At 37.9% G+C, this 19125-nt stretch overlaps 1 protein-coding gene across 11 annotated transcripts in view; it reads left to right on the top strand.

The window, feature by feature from the left end:
• TBC1D5 (TBC1 domain family member 5) overlaps nucleotides 1–19125 on the top strand; it is a 315243-nt gene that overhangs the window by 146242 nt on the left and 149876 nt on the right. For all 11 annotated transcript variants that reach the window (XM_064704600.1, XM_064704597.1, XM_064704595.1 and 8 more), the window contains one exon: nucleotides 12404–12470. In XM_064704600.1, coding sequence (XP_064560670.1) covers nucleotides 12404–12470 — 67 coding nt within the window. The remainder of the gene's footprint in view (nucleotides 1–12403; nucleotides 12471–19125) is intronic.

Raw genomic sequence — 19125 nt, 5'->3', positions numbered from 1 at the left:
TAGGCACAAAAAAAATCTAGTCATACTTGTCTTATTTGCATTTTAGAAGTCTCATATTTCTTATGTCTTCAAGTACTTTGTACTTTCATCCTTAGTACCATTCTGAAGTGCCACTAGGGATTGACACTACTCATCCTCCACACAGGAGGGCAAGGGTGGGGAACAGAAATCTGTCCCATGATGGATTACATACTTTTTAGCAAAAATGTTTTGTGGAGAGTTTTTTTTCCTCAATATCTACAACAAAGTGATAGTTGTTTGACAAAGCACCTTGCACTGTAGTAAATAGAAATGTTTTGTCATTCTTGCTGTCAATTTGATATATTTTTATATTCTGATGTAGCTGTGGACTTTCATCTCTTAGACATCTAGAGTTTACTGCTAGTGCATATATACCTTTGCTCTTCAAATTTTTCTAGATCTGTCATTCACAACATGCATCTGCTTTTGCACCAGCAAAGTGCACAGTTGGTACTCTCCAAATTGCCTAAAGGTTGATTTACAAGAATTTTGATTAAAATTCTAGTGTTTTCATTATGCTTTGGCATATTTCAGTTTGGCAGTTTAAAAGCTCTAGCTCAGTACTTCTTTTATACTGTTTGGTGACATGTTTTTTCTTTGGAGAAATTTATAGAAAATGTAGGGTACTGCTCCATTTAGGTTCTCTCAGTTATGGGGCTTCTGGATGCACAATGTATTCCAAGAATTAACAGCCTTAATTAGACAGCCTCAGTGGTAGTCCTGGGCTTTCTGGCTTCATCTTGTAAAACCAAGCTATCCATTGTCCCTTCCTGATGCGTGTTACTCCTGTATTGTTAATTTGATTAGGATAAGGGCTGTTCCATCAGCAGCAGTAACACCCTTCAAGGGTTGAGTATTTGAGTCTTTGTGACAGTGTTGGTTATCTTCAGGTTTTGGGTTTTTTTCTCAGATGCCTTGCCAGGTTATCAGGTACTTGTACTGCTTTAAGGTGAAGGGAACATGATTTTTTAAAATTTTTTTTTAACTGTGTGTTTCTGAATTGTGCTACCTCTAGACTCTGCAGCTATTGGAACATGTCTTAAGTTTTTGCCCAGATAACTTCAAATGTGTTACTTAGTTACACTATTAAAAATATGTTTACTAAATAGATGTGAGCAGGATCCTATTTCTAACGGATTTAATCTATTATTCTGCAGTTTATGTTAATATAAATCCAAAGTAGCCTTTTTGACCAACAGATCTCTCTGCTTCCAGCAGTGCTAAGAAGAGTTGAGGTATGGAAGGAGGAGGCTGCAGCTGGAAGGAATTGGCAGAGCTGAGCTGGGGTGACAGCTGTGGGAGCCCAAGAGCCTCTCCCTCACCCTGGACATTTTAGAGACTGGCAGCTTCCCACATTCCTTCATGTGAGACTTTCTTCACCTCTTACTGTGTGCCTTTAAAACTGTAGCATTTAAAGAAAGCCCAGGCACTGCCCAGTCTTGCATCTCAGTGACAGCTTCCTTCCTTGAAGCTTCTTGTCGGTTCCCTCTTCCTTGGAGCCAAACCCCTCAGTTCTGCTGCCGCCTCTCGGGGGTAGTGCCAGCCCTTCCACTGGGTGCCAAGGAGCTCCTCTGCCTTTTAGCTTCTCATGTGCCCAAATGTCTGTGTTTCCATTTATTCTTTTATTCATTTATTACCCCAAAATTCTTTTTATTCTTTCTGGTTGCCTCCTAACCATAAATGCTGCCTGTTTTCCCACCCCAGACAAGCAAGTAGCCAATTACACACATGTCACCACAGCAGCCACATGAATGCTTTGATTTCAGGCTGTCCCTCTTTGCATGCATGTGCTGGGTGAAGGAAAGTTGTATGATTTTCATGGTGCTCATAAACACATTTGCACTCCAGAAAGAAGGTCCAGGAGAGCTTTCATTTTGCTTTCAGGAGCCTTTCACATCCATCAGCAATGCTGTAAGTCATCAGCCTGCTGCAGTAGTGTCCTTTGATAAGAAACAGCAAAGAAGTAAAGCTCTTTTTAACTCCTGGTCCTGGTTATCATGAGACCATCTCCCCAGCTTTAGGAGGTGAGGCTGCATATCACTGCCACGTGGCTCCCTGGCCAGGCTAGCTTTTCTCCTGATAAACCTGTTATTCTCTCTTGAAAATCGGCTAGCTCTTTGTTGAAAGGGCAGTTGTATTTCAAAAAAAAAGAGCACTTAATTCTTTCTTGTTTGTCTTCTACTATCTTTTAATCTTGGAAAAACAACAGAATGCTAGAAAATTCCTGATTAATCTTTTTTTGGTTTTTTTTTCCTAAGCTCCATAGAATATGGAATATGCATTACTGCTTTTGAATATGAAAATTACACTATACATCCATATAATTTATTATCCCAAACAGAAGGATTGCAACAATCTATAAGATAGAAATGTGGTTAAAAATAGGATGTAATTGAAGTAAGTTAAAGGATGATAGTGGCCTTCAAAGATGTAAAGAGATGGTATGTTTTTCTTACTGTCAGTGTAAATGGTCTCTGGAGACCACCTTTTTATAGTGATTGTGCATGTCTAAGATTAAGCAAAGCTGCATGACCAGTGCTATCTCAGGAGGATGCTGAGTCATTAACTCATGTTTATTGCCTTTTGCCATCTTTAGTTTATTGCGATTTATAGCTCAAAGGCCTTTTAGGCTGTTTATAAGTTAAAATTAGCTAAATTCTTCTGGATGCAAGTATAAGTCACTCAGCATTTGTATATCATTAGGGTGTAAATTCCTAGCAATGATGCCAGGCAGCTTCTAAGATTTTTTTTTTCTTTCTGTGCAAAGCCTAGTTATGCTGCTTGTCCCTAGTTAAACTGGATTACTCTATCCTGTTTTACTAATTTTGCCAATTTGTGATTTTGAAAATTGTATGTGCTCTTAAAAGAATTTACTCAAGTTAGAGATGAAATTATTTATTAAGTATACAGTTTCTACTTCAGTCTGACTACACCAAAATGTCTGTATCTTATCCTGTAGTCTTTTGAGTCAGACTTGGTGGGATGACCTAGGAATTTGTGTAGGTTACACATAATAAATGATCAGCCAGGCTATGTAGCTGATACAGGCTCTAGTACTGAGCATATGAACAGAAGTGGACATAATATGCTGTGGACGAAAGGTGCACTGGGAGAAATAACTGAAAAACACTTAGAGGAATCACCTTTTACCTTACCCTGTGGATTTTTTTGTTCTACCAGCCGTATTGCTGCTGGTAGCAAATTCAGTTCAGGCATTACTGGACTAAATGTGTATCGACTTCAGTGGAGTCACATTTGCTTATATAAGCTAGTATTGTATGCTTCCCACTAAATGGGAAGTCAAACTATTTTTCTATGTACATGCATTTTCTGAAGTGTTTAAATCACTGTTTGCATCACAGTTAAACTTCTTTCCTTCCTATCATGCCTAGAGAGATTATATTAAAACACATCTGGATATAAAGTATTTGGGATTTTGGTAACTTGCAATCACCTGGGAATTCTTCGGAAGCGTTCGTATGAATTAGTTCAGCGCCCTTCGAGTAAAATTTCTTACTCTGTGTATTATATTGGTTTTAGTTTAGAGTACAGTGTATGGCTCAGTCTATTTTTGTAAATGCAGAAGCTTCAACAGGAAAAGAAATATTATAAATAAGTCCCTTGAATGTACTTATTGTTGAATTTATTTTAAATTGAGCTGCATGGGACTGCGTTTCTTAAACACTGGTGCTACATTCTAATTTCAGAATCAGTCATCTAGACCCTTGTATATATCTTTTCCCATCCACACTTTTTCACACATACATTTTACATTGGGAACGGTGGCATGTTAATTTACAGACTAACCTAATGACAGGGTTGGTGTTTAGATTTGTGAACACTCAGAAGCTGTTTCACTTAAAATGGAAACCCTCTTACTTTCATGTGTCTTGATTTAAAAAGAAGTGCATAGACAAAATTGTTTCAAACAGAGATGTTGCCTGGAGAATACACTGAGTTTACTCATATATGCATATACACATACGCAACTGTGATTTTATAAGCAAAGATCATGGAAGGTGGGTGCCACTTGATTGTCATAAGTCAGCAATCCAAGAGACAGGGTTTGAGCAACATGCAGTACAAGATTTTATCTCCAGAAGTTTTTTTCCTAAATGGAAACCAGTGTGTCTGCCTATCATACTGTTGAAAGAGCTTTCAGCAGGGCTGAAACAGGCTTTGATTTTGCACCTTGGTGCCAGTGTTCCTTACCTACTTCCAAATGTGACCAGCTTTCACTATCACAAGGTTGGCATCTCTGTGTGTTCTATATTGTGCTTTACAATTATGTTCCTTTAATAATGCAAATAAGCTTAAAGGGGAAAAAAGACTGGTAATGCTAAATATATTTTTTCATGGCAATACTGAAGATGAAACAAAATATTTCAGCCTAAGACTTTCTTACTTAAAATGGCAAGTTCATTAGTTCATTTCACAATTCATTTTCTTCATGTATCAGTAATTATCATAGTGTATAGATTTTTATTTCATTTGCGGCAAAATATAATATTTTAGGGCAGAGCTGATAAAACTAAAATGCTATCAGAAATCTGTGCTGCATGCATTCAAAGTGTGCTTCTAATACTAAATGAACTTGAAGTGAGGGACAGAGAGCCAGGTTTCTACGTAAAAGATTGCTCGCCCAAAAGGTGCGTCGTATTTATTTCAGAAAACCGAACTTGCTCAGAGCGAAACCTTCTCCAACTTTCCGGCCTAATAATTATTTAATAAATATCAGAAGTGCAGTGCACTTAATTCTTTAGCTGAAGGCACAATTTACAGTTGCTCTACGCTGCTCCGAGCGCGCTCCATTTAATCACTTGAAAGGATGACTTGAAAGCCTTGGCTGCGCGGGGGCTGCGCTGTGTGGGACCGGGCGGGGGCTGAGCGGGGCTGGGCGGGCCGAGCCCGTGGCGGGGGCCGTTTGGGGATCTGCGGGGGCCGGGCGGGCCGGGCCTGTGGCGGGGGCTGCGCGGGCCGGGCGGGAGCTGCGCGGGATCAAGCTGGGGCTGCGCGGGGCCGGGCCGGCCGAGCCTGTGGCGGGGGCTGTGAGGGGTTGTGCGGGCCGAGCCCGCGGCGGGGGCTGCGCGGGGCCGGGCGGGCCGAGCCCGCGGCGGGGGCGGCCGATCCCGCCCGGCGCCGGCGGCAGCCGCAGCCGCCGCTTCCCAAACTCTGCAGCGCCCTCTGTTGGCGGCTCGCGGCAGCGCCCGGCTCGCCGCCCGATCCCTCGCCGCAGCTCCGCGACGTTTCACTTCTTAAACATCTACTTTGTGTAGTAAAATCTCGATTTGCCGTATGTTTTCGGGATTAGTTCTCCTTCTATTTTCATTTTTTTTCCCTCCTCCCGCTGCCATTTTGGTCTATCAGCGGACCCAAATCATAAAGCTTCACTCGTCTTAGGCTTTTTGTATTTTGTTTTATTTTTCCTGTGCTGCAGAGATCCTGAAGACTTTCCAAACTGCATATTTGGTGCTGTAGAAATACAAATTGCCTCCTCTTCTGTAAACCTTTCAGTTGTCAGACCGTTCTCTTTCAAAATAATAGAGGAGCTTGGAATCGTCCATGCTAAAATTAAGAATTTATAACTGTATGGAACAGATGTTTTCATAAACATTTGCTATAATTAATTTCAACTAGGGGATTGAAGGAACAAAGCAGTTTTTCCCTCTTCAAAACTTTATTGCCTTTTCCCCATACAGCGAACTCAGAAATCTTTGCTTTAATATTGTTAATGAAACAAGTTTACTCCTCTGTTTGGTTTTCATTGTGGAAAAGGAAAGCTTAATTTGGACAAGATACGGGTCTTTGAAACACCGGAGAAATACCCTGAATTTCAGACATCGCATATAAAGGCTTAAGATGCAGAGCATAAGTGTTTAAGGTGCTCATTTCTGAGACCATACCTTTGTAGTGTCAGTTGTGAGAGATGCCTACATGTTAGAATAAATTTTATTGAGATCAGTCCAATGAATATCTATCTGTGGAGTAAATAGTACAAAGGAATTTTATGTTTGAAGAGTTGTGAACCTTGCTGTTAGAAAAAGCAAAGGAATCTCATGGTATTATATATAGTTTTAATGCATAGTAAAATGCTTATTGTATGTTGATTACCCCTTTATACTCACAATAAAGGACTGCAATCTGTTAAGCAATTTTTTGTTGTTGTTTGTATTATATGACGAACACATTTTGACTAAAATTATTCTTCCATATTTGTATTGTCACTATTTTCGGGGGGGTATTGTTTGGAATTTATAGTAGTTTAGGGCCAGCATTTTGATAGTATTGTGAAGAAGAAAAAATATCCATGCTTTATTGTTCTGTTTTTTACTAGTTTCTATATATTATATTGATATCATTTGAGAAAAAAAAATGTTTAAAGTTTTAAAAAAAGAACAGCTTAATTGTTTTACACCTGAAAGAACCAGTGCAGCTGCAAGGATTTTTTGAGCAAACTAGAATTCCTGACTGATCTGTCATTTATAAAGTGTGCAAAGAAAAATAGGTAGCTGTCATTAAAATTACATTTCAGCTTTCAATAACCATTTAATGAGTAGCGTAATTATATAAGTATGGTACCTCAAGTACTTCACTCAATAATTAAAAATAATCTCATCTTTAAAGTGAAAGCGCTATAATTATTATTTGACTTAACCAGGACCACTGTTGTGATCTCCAGTGGCACCTCAGATTGTTCAAAGTGGTTTTGAAAGTATAAATTAAAATTGGATAAATCATTAAATTATTAAGCTTTAAATATGCTGAAAATTAATATAGCATGGAATTTTGAAGTCATGTTATAAGAACTGACAGCCTTAGACTGCAACCATAGATTTGTGTTAAAATTTGACTTGTCTCTAATCATAAAACACTGCATTAATGATCGAGTGTTTATATCAACTTAAATTTTCACAATGTTAAATAAATTTTGTGTTTTAACAACATTTTAACCTTTGATTAGAATACAAAGAAAGACATTAAGCAGAGTGCAAACAGGTCAGCAGAAGGATCTGTCTCCATTATGACACTTGTAAGCAGGGAAATGCACAGTTTGGTTACCTGAGTAGGATCACTTTTATCACAAAATCCTAAACTGCCAGCCATAAAACCCTTTGATTTGTGACTCAGGATTGGTAAATTGGTTTGCACTGTATAAATACATGTATGCCCACATTCAGACATACATACGTGCCTGCATACATGCCTGCAGAAATATGGATATATTTAAAGACAATTCCTCAGTATCAAAGTATATTTTCAAAAGAAAAAAAATTAGTTTGATTTTTTTTAAATTAGGTGTGCAGCCATCAAGCAAGGCCATGTCACTCAAGCTTTTTGTCTTCATGGACTTGCAGCTGGTTAGGACAGTATCCCACCCTTTCTCCTTAGAAAGTCCAGTGCTGAATTTTTACATCTCACAGGAAACTGCTGCTTTCAAGACATATTGAGAGAGATGGGAGAGAAATGTCTGATCCCTACATCTTTCTTCACATGCTTTTTTACTCTTGCTGAGCACATGCTTTAGCTCAGTGTTCATTGTGCCTGGAGCATACCCGGAGTGTCTTCCCACCTGTGAATTGAGGCTTTGAAATGCTGTCCAGTTTCTTCTTATTACCTGAAGTGGAAACTCTGTGCCGCACCTTGAAAAAGCTCTTCTGTGAGAAAGTACCTTATCAGTTGAGTCACCATCCCTGGAGGTATTTAAAATACATCTGGATTTTTTAAAGATGTGGCGCCTGGGGACATGGTTTAATGCTGAACTTGGCAATGCTGGATTAGTGTTAGGCCTCAATGATCTTACAAATCTTTTTCAACCTAAATAGTTCTGTGATTCTATCAGTGTAATAGGCTGTTTAAAAAGAAAAATACCAAAAAATAGTGTGAAAGTTTCAATCAGACTTCTTGTTAAAATTTCTTCACATAGTTTTCAGATAATCTTCAGGAAGTGAAGGCATCTTCCTTATTCTGGGCTCTTCCATTTTATGCTATGCCTATAATCTCAAGTACGTCCTTGACAAGATAACAGTTACTGCAAGTGACAAGCCCATGTGTTCTGGGTGAATCTAGTACCCTAGCAAGAGTACAGTTTGCAAATCCTTCTCCATGCATCTCAGAAGTCTTAAGAAGCTAGCATTTGAAATGTTCTTGTTTAATTAGTTATTGGAAGTGTCAATTTTGAGTTACACAACTTCTCTTGAAACAGCCTTCAGCTGTGTCCAGCAGTGTCAGGTTCCAGCTGCCCAAGTCCCAGCTCCCTTTAGCCCTTAGTGTGTAACAAGAACACACTTCACTGAAGTGAGGCAATTTCAGGAGAAAGTTTTTGTTCTTAGGAGAGGGAGTTGCTACAGTTAAAGAAGGAGCAATCCAGGTAATTTTCAAGCCCTTTGGAAGGATACAGCCTTATTTTATTATTGTAATAAAGCCAGTAACTGCTCTAGTGCTGAAAGCCATACTTACTTTGATACAGGTGCTTGTTACAGTATTGCTCATTTCCCTTCTCTTTCCTCTGAAAGTGTGACAGGATTTATTCTACCTTTTTTCCCTTAGCCTGTGCGTTTGAAGTTAGAAAAGCTTTTCACAAGGTCTATGGCAGGGTTACTAGAGCATCCTCTGTTTCTTTAGCGAAACCCTTCTTCCCATAACTGAGTTTCAGAGGAAATTGAAAATCAGTATAATACTGAATCAATTTTTTAAAGGGGACCAAAAGTTTTGATACTAGCATAATGAATCTTATATTCATAACTGTTTAGTATACATCCCAATTTTACCAAAAATTTGGGTCAATATCAGTTAAGAATATAGAAGTAGTATATCTGTTTTATATCTATATCTAACAGTAGTATATCTGTTCTACTGAGAGTTCACCATATTTTTCAGGAGGAGTAACTGGAACTTTCCTGAGGAGAGGTGATCCAGGGCATGGATTCCCACAGCTTAATGTCATTAGTCAGTGAAGCAGCAGTCTTATTTGTCCTCTTTTTCACTAACTATGGAAACTTAATAGGATTTGCTGAAAAGCCTTTTGGATAAAACTAGGTAAAATGTAGGGAGTCTTCTGTTAAGAAAAAGAATACTTCACTCTTTGCTTTATGATTTTTATCACTTTCAATGAATAACATCTTAATTATCTTTCAAGGTGTCATAACAGACATACTCATCTTAAAGGGGATAGAGCAAGGGAGCAATCACAGAAGGGTCTGTTCCTATAAATCCTGGGTTTGAGAGCTGAGTGCACTTAACCCTATCCATTTTTGGTAGCTGCTGCTAATGATATGATGAGGCAGCTCACAAAGAAGTATCCAAACCATAACTTGTATGATTATGAGATTTATTAACAATGGGTATACAATTAAAAATGCAAAAGTATTTTGGCTATCATTTAAATACAGGACATTATTTTCTTCAGAATAAAGCAAGCTAGAGTTAGAGTAGTTTGTGAAGAACAGCTCAGTGGATGTAGCAGGCCCAGGATCCTGGATCCTACCAACTGCAGGGATCCTGGTGAAAGAACAACTATTATCTTTATTTTCTTTGCGAAGTCCTGTTCACTCTTCAAGCAGGACAAATGGTTTTGTTGAAACATTATAAAGTCCATGCATTTTTTGAGATAGTCTTAAAGTTCATTCTTCAGAAAGGAGGAAGATTATGTTGCTATTCTTGAAAAGACATACTTTTTCAGTATTTTAACTTAGCATTGTTTATAAGGTGGGGTTTTTTTATAATTTGACTAGTGTGGTAGGTGAATGCTTAGTTTAAGTATAAATGAAGTGCAGTAGTGCCTTTAGGACCCATTTTGATGTGCTGTGTCCCTGTAGCACTTGCCCAGTATCACTGTACCTGGCAATATGGCTTTAACAGAGACTGAGCATAGTTCAGTCATTTCTCTGAATGCTCAGGATCAGATGTGGAGATGGGTAATATATGAAAAAGTGTATTACTGAAAATTGTCCCAATATGGGAGACTATTTTACAAGATATGAGGGGGAAAAAATGAACAGATGGTTATTAATAACGGGAGGGTCGGCTTCTGGATGAAATATCTGGTGTTGTTAATTTAGTTAAATTTAGTAAACAAAAAGCAGATTGATTAAGTAGGATTTCCATTTTCAAAATAAATTGAGAGAGCTAATTAGTGAAATCAACTGGACTGAGTGATTTTAAACTAAGATGTGGTAGAGGTTTGGGATTTGTTTTAGACAAAGGTGCAAAAGTTAATAAAAACCCCTGCATTCCAAATTAGATGAGAAAAGGAACACTTGGAAGTTTTATGCCAAAGTGAATGATTAAGTATTTTTAAGGAATGTCTGGAATAAGCAAAGATCCTCAAAGGAACAGAAAAGCAGCTTGATCTGCAAAGAAGGCCACATCCTGGATATCAGAAAGTGAGGCCTTATAGCGACAGTCAGCAAAATTACGTTGAATCAGATCATAAGATGAGAATTTAAATGCACAGGAAAATATTACTTAACTATGTAAAGAAGCTTGCTAAGAAAGAAAACTAGAACCATTCTGCAGTATGAATGGACAAATGATACTAAATGTAATCCAGATCTGGTCTGAAAAGGAAAACATTTACTTTTCAGTAAAAATAGAATTTCAGGCAAAGGCCTGAAAATAAATCAATAACATAGATGGGACTTGGGTAGATATTGTAAATTAGCAGAGCTAAAAATCTGACTTACAGACTTCAAAAATATTGACAAATGCTGCTGCATGGAACAATTTTTAGTACTTTAGTTCATGGCAGATGAGTGGAAATATCATACTTGTACTTAGGTTAACGGGAAAGGAAAGGGATAGCAAAACACCTGCATGGTCTGACCATTATCTGTGCAGGGCTTTAAAAAAGTTTTTGAGAAAGAAACAAGAGAGAAAAGCAAAGCAAATGGCTTAACTTTTATTGCAGGTTTTTATGTTAAATGGGACATTGTGGCCAGCTAACCTGTTTTCTTTTCAAAATATACATTCAGGAAATACATTAAGTCTGTGTGGATCTCAGTAAACCGTCTGATGCAGTGCCACAGGAGATGCTGCGAAATCAAAGGGATGGGGATTAGTGAAGTATAGTAATTCTAGGACAAATAGGGAAATGCAAATTTTAATGAAAGAATTCTTTTTAGTGAAACTTGGAGTTGAACCAGTCTCATCCTATATTTTCATTTATTGTTTTGCCACAGAATGAGAGCTGATAGACTTTTATTAAGTAAAGTTATTGGAAGGTAATATCTGGTGCCAGTGCAAATAGAGTATTCAGGCGGGACTGGTCCTTTCTGAAGAAAAGAGGACTGCAAACAGCATGACCTTGTGTGAAATACAGTATTGCACTAGCAAGAATTTTTCGTGTAAACTGAAAATTTCTTTTCGTGAATAAAAGATTGAGAGTAAATGTGCAGGCATGTTTGGGTAAGGATGGCTGTGAAACTGCAGGATGGAGTGGCACGAATGTCATCTGTATCGAGTAAGATTTGTTTGATAGAGAGGGAAACCACTGTCCAAATTATCGGCTCTGGACTTTTAGTATGCTTTCCACAGCTCCTGTCCCTCCTTTTCCATGTCTAAGAAGGACTGAGTTAAAGAAAATGGAGAATACGAAGTGTCATTTGGAAAAAATACTGAAAAAACTTGATTTCAGTCAGCAGAAGGGAGAACAGAGTTGTGCAGTGCTACCTGTAAATTAACTAAGGAGGCACACAGGGACATAGAAGAATTATCAAACTAAATGACAGTGCAAGAATAAACAGTATAAAACAGGACAATAATAAATTTCCTTTGAAAAACACATGAGTCCTGGCTTTTAGCAGTCTTTCAATAGACATAGTTATAGGAGGAAAATTTACTTGTAATGCTGGATTTCTAGCAACATCGCTGTTCCATGTATTCACCAGCCCACAGGATGTAAAATAAGATGTTTGGCAGACGTCTTAATAGGTACTTTCAGGGAAGCTTTGAACTTGTGCTGTGACAAAAAAAAAAAAAGGTATCACAAAGAAAGCTCAGAATTTTTCACAAAAGAGATGAACTTTTACTTTTTTTTACTTAATGTTGGTAAAATCAAGCTCACCTACTTATGTGGTGTACTTCTGTAACCCTGTACTAGTTAAATTGTGTTTAATAATTTGAGAGGGGCCTCAGTCAAAACTTTACTGAAATTAAGTATCAGATTTTCAGAACTTTCAGACTCCATTTTGGACTTGGAGGCTAATTAAGATGGCTGTAAGAATTTGGAGAGGTAAAGTTGAGATTTGTCTATGTAAGTTTTAGGTGAATTTTGCTGTGACTGAAGTTACCATATATGGAAAAAGCAGTTGCAGTTGTCATCCATATTGTTTTCATATCAGAGTTTGTCTTACAACAAAGGTGTTTTCTCTTATTTTTGTATTAGGAGGATCAAATGAAAATGGAAGCACACCCTCCACCTCAGATTCAGATGGAACTTTTATTTCTTACAGGTTGGTAATTTTTTATATCTATTTTCTAATTCTAAGAAGGTTGATTTTAATAAGCCTAATCTATGTAATGCAAAAGAACAGGTCCTATACGTTAGGAGGATTGTAGAATCTAAACTGATACAGTAAAAGAACATGAAGTATTTAATTAAGGAATGATCTGAAAATTTGTTTTCTGGATTATTGGGTTTTTTTCAAAAGTTGTTCAAAGCACTTAACTGATGAAAGTACAAGATATTTGAAAGCCTAAACTTTTTAAGGTTGTTTTTTGTAGGTTTATTTTCCTCCAAAGTATTCGATAAAGTAAACTCACAGTAACTAAGCTAAATGTTGAAATATTCAATTCACCACTGATCACCTTTCTGATCTTCTCCAAAGTAACTGGATTTTTGGACCACCTGAAATTCTATTTCCTCATTATTTCATCTCAAAAACCAAAGCCAAGATTAGTTACATTTGAGATTATTTGTCGGGAAAATAATATTTCAATTTTGTTGGCAGTAAACACCAGTCAAAGAAACTTTTTTCAGCAATGTCATTGAGCTTGATTCTTGCTTGGGTACATACCAGAGGGTGTCTTGTTCTTGAAAGCACAGAAAGCTAATCAGCAGGTGTACACTTTCATCTTTCACCCTGCAAAATACTGACTCTGCCACAAAAAATCTTCTTCCTTGTGACTAGTAAATTAATAGTATGATTTGTGCAAACCAGAAGGATTGCATCTGATTTTCATGCTTAAGTATGGTAAAACAAAACATGCTTACCGCATGATTATTTTCAAATCATTTAGTGGACTGTGTTGGTTGGCATTTTTTTTCAGTTTTGGTTTGTGCTCTGCTGGAGTCTGTGCTTCAAAGAGGTGCAGTCAGGCAGGAGGAACCTGCCTGTTCACCTTGTCCTGCTTGCAGCCGGCTGGGTGGGGACGTTGCAGCGTGGGGCAGGCAGCGAGCTGTGCTGTGCTGGTCACAGGGAGCCTCGGGCGTGGGGTGCCAGCGAGGGACACGGTGCTGGAGAGCCTGTGTTGCAGGCTGGAGACACAGCCATTGCCAAGGAGAGCAAGGAGCAAACAGCCTGGTCGGGAGGATGTTGAAAAGAAAGACTTTTTGTAAGGACCTAGAGGGAACAGCAAAGAGTTTGCTGCGATTCAAACACCCAGAGGAAGTTTCTGGACTAAGAGCAAGGTTGGAACAAAGGGTGTGCCTGCAGGGACAAAGTGGGACTGGGGTGGGTTGATATAGGTTTCCTTACAATTTTTTTATCCTAATAAGTTGACTCTAATGAGACCTACTTGGTGATGATATAAAACTCTTCTAGGGTAGTTAGCGTATTCACTTTGATAAAATATGTTAGAAGATCCATTTTAGGGTTCTGCATGACTCTTGTTTCTTGTCATATTAATGTTTTCTGCATTAACATACTGTCAAAGTTAAAAGAAGGGCTGAAAAATACCACCCAGGATGATCTTCATGTTTTTTAGGTGTGAATCATATGTAGACAGAGAGACCACAAATCAGTGTCTCCAAAGTAGGCAAGAGAGAATTTAACCATATCAGCAAAAGAAAGTTGAGAGCTCTCTCTGCCATTAAAGCCAGGGAACTTATTCGTGAAAGCCATCAACTCAAGAGCACCAGCTCTTGTACCTGCCAAGTGGCAACACTTGAAGAAGCAGCCAGCTTTAGTTAGACTTTGGTTCCAGAGAGTGTGAGCTGTGGAGCTGGGGTCTGAGCCCTTCTTGTCACCCGTGCTCCACTCGGGCAGTAGCGCTCATCTCTCAGGGAGCTGGTCCAGGGAGCTAACCCAGCCCAACCTGTTCATTCTTGGTTGGGAGAGCTTTCTGATGACTTCCTCCTGCTAAAGCTTCTCATGGTATCAGTGCCAGTGCAGGGAATGTAGCTAGTGGCAGGACAGAGCTTGGTACCTTTTTCCTAAATCAGCCTAAAGCTTAGTGACTCTTTAATTCTCCACAGATTAAGTAGAGGTTAAAGCTGGTCTTTGTACCTATGTATTCCTTAGTCCAAAGTGCATATAATAAATGCGACGTTGGCTACAAGTTCCACTGAATAATACTCATATTCTGTCAAAGAGCCCTACTTAGAAAACTGAAGTTAATTAGTCTTTTAAGAAGGGTCCCATATCTCATTGCCAAAGTATTGTTGGTATAATTAAAGGCAAAATAGTAAAAAAGATATGTATGTGTGTATGTGTATTGGGGAGGTCTGTGTGCATACATATATATAAAAGTAACTTCTGACTTTTCATAGTTGGCAAGCTATCACCATTATTTAGTAGTAGTGCTTGAGATGTGAAATGTGTATTTGTTTCTCAGTGGCAAGTAATTCCTATGATCTAGTGAGGCTGGCTGTAAATTTGATAGTTGGGTTGGATATTGTTTTGATAGTTACAGTTCTGGACTGCATGTTAAGTAAAATTGAACATCTAACACCTTATGAAAGGTGAAAAGTGAATCTTAAACTATCTTGAAAGATAATGATGGCAAATGGCTGTTATTTCTTTAAAGACTCCTTAGAAATTTTGACCTATGTTAGGATACTGTCAAGGATTATTGTTTTAGTAAGTTAGTAATTTGATAAAATTAATGACAATCGTATTTGCCCAATGCATTTCAGTCTATCATATTTTGAAAAGACCAGCTCATGAACTTTAGCCCTGAAAGAGGCAAAGGCATCTTTGAGTCATGGTAGATGTTGTACATATGCAGAAGGTTAATACATGAAAAATTGTATTGAAAATTTTTGCTGAAACAAAAATTGCTTAATATTTTGTCAGTAATAGGCCTTTACAATTTAATTAGAAGAAGTGACTCCAAAAATATTTGACTATGAATAAGTTTTGCTATTAAAGGGCTCTTAAAAGCATAGTTTTTACCACCATAAAAAATAAACCCCAGGAGAAGTTGTTTGGTTCCCACATTTTCTGTTTTAAAGGACATTTTGATGCTATCCAGTACAAGACTCCAAGTATATGTGCTAATAAAGGATGACATATCATTATTCTTTGGTATATTTATGATGCTCCAGAACTATTTGTATGGTTTGATTTTTAATATGAAGGTGTCACCTTAGAGTTTGTGACTCTTGCTTTTGTTGTTCACAAGCACAGCACAGCACAGATGTAGTGCTGCATGTGTTCAGATTGTGAGCATTTCCCTTTAGGTCATAAAGTTTGTAAGTAATGTAAGTGAAAAGCACATGTGACTGGCATATATTTCTAAATATTCCTTGAGTTTGTGAAGGTGTCCTGTCAGGTCACAGAGAATTCTCTGTCTGGTCTTTATGCTCTGGTGGAAGTACTATTTGTGTACTTGGGAAGAAGCTTTACTAATAAGAAATTACAATTAATTTTTTTTTCCTAGAAGCATGTCATCAAAATTAGAAGTTCATTATTAGAAAGATTTGAACAAGGATTTAGACATATAATAACTTTCAGCTTTTAAATGTAAGAAACTTAAGGAAAATACTTCAGCTCTGCTCCACTGTATTGTTTTACTGCTATGGTTAAAGCCTTTTTTGGTTGTCCAAATGGCCTGGACTTCACCAAAAGGAAAAGGAAAATAGATATGGCTCTTTAGTTTCAGTATCTGCAATGCAGTGCCACTGGAAAGTAGAAATACTGTCTTTCTCCTCCCTTCCCAAGGGCAGCTGACCTTCTCCTCGCCAAAGAGGTGAACCCCTTGCCAGCACATATGACTACAGACTATTACATTAATCTGTTTAGCCTCAGTACCAGCTGCTTGCATGTTTTTAATTATCTTATTAGATGGTATAACAGTGACCTATGAAATAAAATGAAGGTGAGTATTTTTTAACTTTATTTTACAGGCTATTTTTCTAAATATATTTTAATGACCTAATTATGACTTTTAGGGAGAGCCATTGATGCAGACATTCAATTTGGCTGATAGAATCTAACATCTCAAGGACACTTATTTTCTTTCAAGGTGGATTCATACATTAATACTGCTTCTAATAAATATATAGCCTAAAAAAGCTCACTTTTCATACTTGTGTATGAACTTACTTTATGATTCAGAGACCCATGACTGCTATGTTGGATAATTTCTTAATACGTCTCTGCACATATATATGTAAGTTTAATTCTTACCCCATGTATCAAGATAAAGTTCTTTCCTCTGTGGCTTAAATTCCATGACAAATGATGATTGCGCAAAGCTGTGGGTTGTGTAGACAAGGTGTATTCCTTCTTCTGCTCATATTTCAAACAGGCAGAGGATCTAGTGTAAGAAAGACTTTTGTGTTCCATTTTCTCCCCCTGACTCCTTGCAGATTCTGCTTGCCAGATGTTTCCTTCCTTGATGCAGGAAGGCAGTGTGGTCCTGCTGGCTGAGGCGTTTCTTGTGTGCCAGCCAGCTGCGGGCACTGAGCGTACAGAACAAAGGCAGCAAGGGGTGCAAGCTGTTCCCCCTTGGTTCTTCCCTCTTCCAAAAGTGGTGCTCAAACCTTGCCCTTTGGCTTTTGTTGGCAGTTGAGCCAGAAGTGGCTACATAGCCTCTGTCCTTACATTTTAAACATACTGTGAAGATGTGTGCAACTTACATACTTCCACCTTAAGGAAAACTTTGTCCTACTCTATTAGGAAGCAGCCCTTTTCCATCTACACAAGCCTATCTAGTCTTGTTCATACACAGACAATGGTACTTTATTGTTTTAATTTTAATCCACTCCTGTGCAATTACAGTTTTATTTTTCCTGATTTTGTTCACTGTATGTCCACACATAATCAGGAGATGTAAAGAACAAGCTTGTTTCTATGGGTTTTTCTATTATTTTGAAATAGGAAAAATTGGACACAGAAAGCAATGCAGTGAAATTGTCATTGCCACTCCACTCCACAATGCAAGGAGAATTCACAGCTCTTGCATCCTTTCTATCTTTCCACAAGGAAGCAGTAAAACTGGCATCCATGTTTATTTTGTTTTATCCTAAACCATTTGCTGGACTCTGTTCCAGTCGATTCCATTTATGTGCAAAGAGGCCTTTTCAGTGTGAGTTAATTTTTTCTGGGAGCATGTAAACTCTCTCCTTGATTCTTCTGAAAGACCATGTTCACAATGTGCTAAGAATCTTTCTCTGGATGTGGTAGTCTGTGCCAGTACTCTCATTTGTCAGTGTTTGTGATTCTGTTAGGAATTCCATCTTGCAAATCTCCTTTTTCCAGCAAGAGAAAGTGACTGTTTGCTCTGATCACAGGTTTCCTCCAACAGGTTCTTTTTACTCCAAAACCTGGAAGATCACTTTTACACCTATTAAAAGCTTAGAAGATTTCTGATTTTCTGTGAATTCTTTAAAATTGCCTTTTTTTTTTTTTTCCTTTTAAGGAGACTTACATTATTTCCGTCTCTTTCTTTTCAAATTTGTATTATTTACTTCTTCCTTCCTAGTTGATCCTTGCTGCATTCCTTGCCTGGTGTTCTAAGGAATTGGTGAATGATATCATAAGAGAAGGAAGAATAAATTGTGATTAAGGAACTGAAAAACTATATCCAATATACTTTTTCTAAAATACAAACATTTCAACACATATATTTTCGATGTTTCTAACTTGTGTAGTGAAAATTATATTACTTTCTAAAGACATAGAAATAGTAATACGGACTTGCTTTCTGGTTTAATGCAATGTAATAGGGAAAAGCAAATTTAAGACATTTGCTTAAAGCTTGAGATGGTTTTGACAGAGAATCAGAAAGGAAGGATTGAGTTACCAACATCTTTTGTTGGTAGAAGGCTTTTTTTATGGATTGGCTGCAAGAAGGAAAGACTTAGATTGTGAAGAGGGACCATGGAAGACAGAATGGTAATTTCTAAAGTCCATGAAAAGCAAGTCCATTGTCCCTTACTAATGCTTTCATTATGAATTTCTTTTACTTTTTTTAATCTCAATAACCTTTAGACTTTCATGGCAATTGGGAGATGTGACTGGGGACATTTTCAAGAAGGCTAAGAAGGAGGATGTAGGGAAATGGATCAGTTAGCCACAGTCTGTAGTCAGGACAAGTAGGAAGTAAATGTTCTTCATCTACATGCAAAGAATTTCAAAGATATTGGGGGATTTAAACTAGAAATCTTTGACTCTGCAACTGGCAAACTCAGTTACAATACAAAAATAAAAATAGTTGAACATAATATCAACATTTGTCTCACCATTCTGTAAATGTATGCAGAAAATAATGAGTAGAGAAGAATGTGGTGGTGAAATTTAGACTTCAAAATGGCGGTAACAAGAATTCTTCTATAAAAGCTGAACTGGTCAAGGGTTGGAAATTACGTGCTTTCCAAAGGCCAAACTTGGCTCTTCAGCTGAGAACCACCAAGGCAAAGTGGACAATTTGGAATATGGAGAAGGATATCTTTGTGTTCTGCGTCAGACCTAGTGCTGTGAGGAAGGATGCTGGCAGAGCATCCTGCTGCCAGTGCAGCCTTATTTCAGTTCCCTAAGCTGTGCTGCACACACACTGGTCGCTTAAAGAGCATAGCTAACTAATAACTTTATTTGCTGGAATGTTTGCCTTAAGAAAGTGATTTTACCTTTCTTCTCACAAACCTTTTTAACTGTATGTCAGCCAAAAGCAGATGAAACCTGAACTGTTTAGAAAAATCTGCCCTTTGAATGTTCAGCCTCC

The sequence above is a fragment of the Zonotrichia leucophrys genome, chromosome 2 (genome assembly GCF_028769735.1).
Source record: "Zonotrichia leucophrys gambelii isolate GWCS_2022_RI chromosome 2, RI_Zleu_2.0, whole genome shotgun sequence".
Taxonomy (NCBI): domain Eukaryota; kingdom Metazoa; phylum Chordata; class Aves; order Passeriformes; family Passerellidae; genus Zonotrichia; species Zonotrichia leucophrys.
The sequence above is the reverse complement of the archived record's forward strand: the minus strand, read 5'-3'. Positions and strand labels throughout refer to the sequence as shown.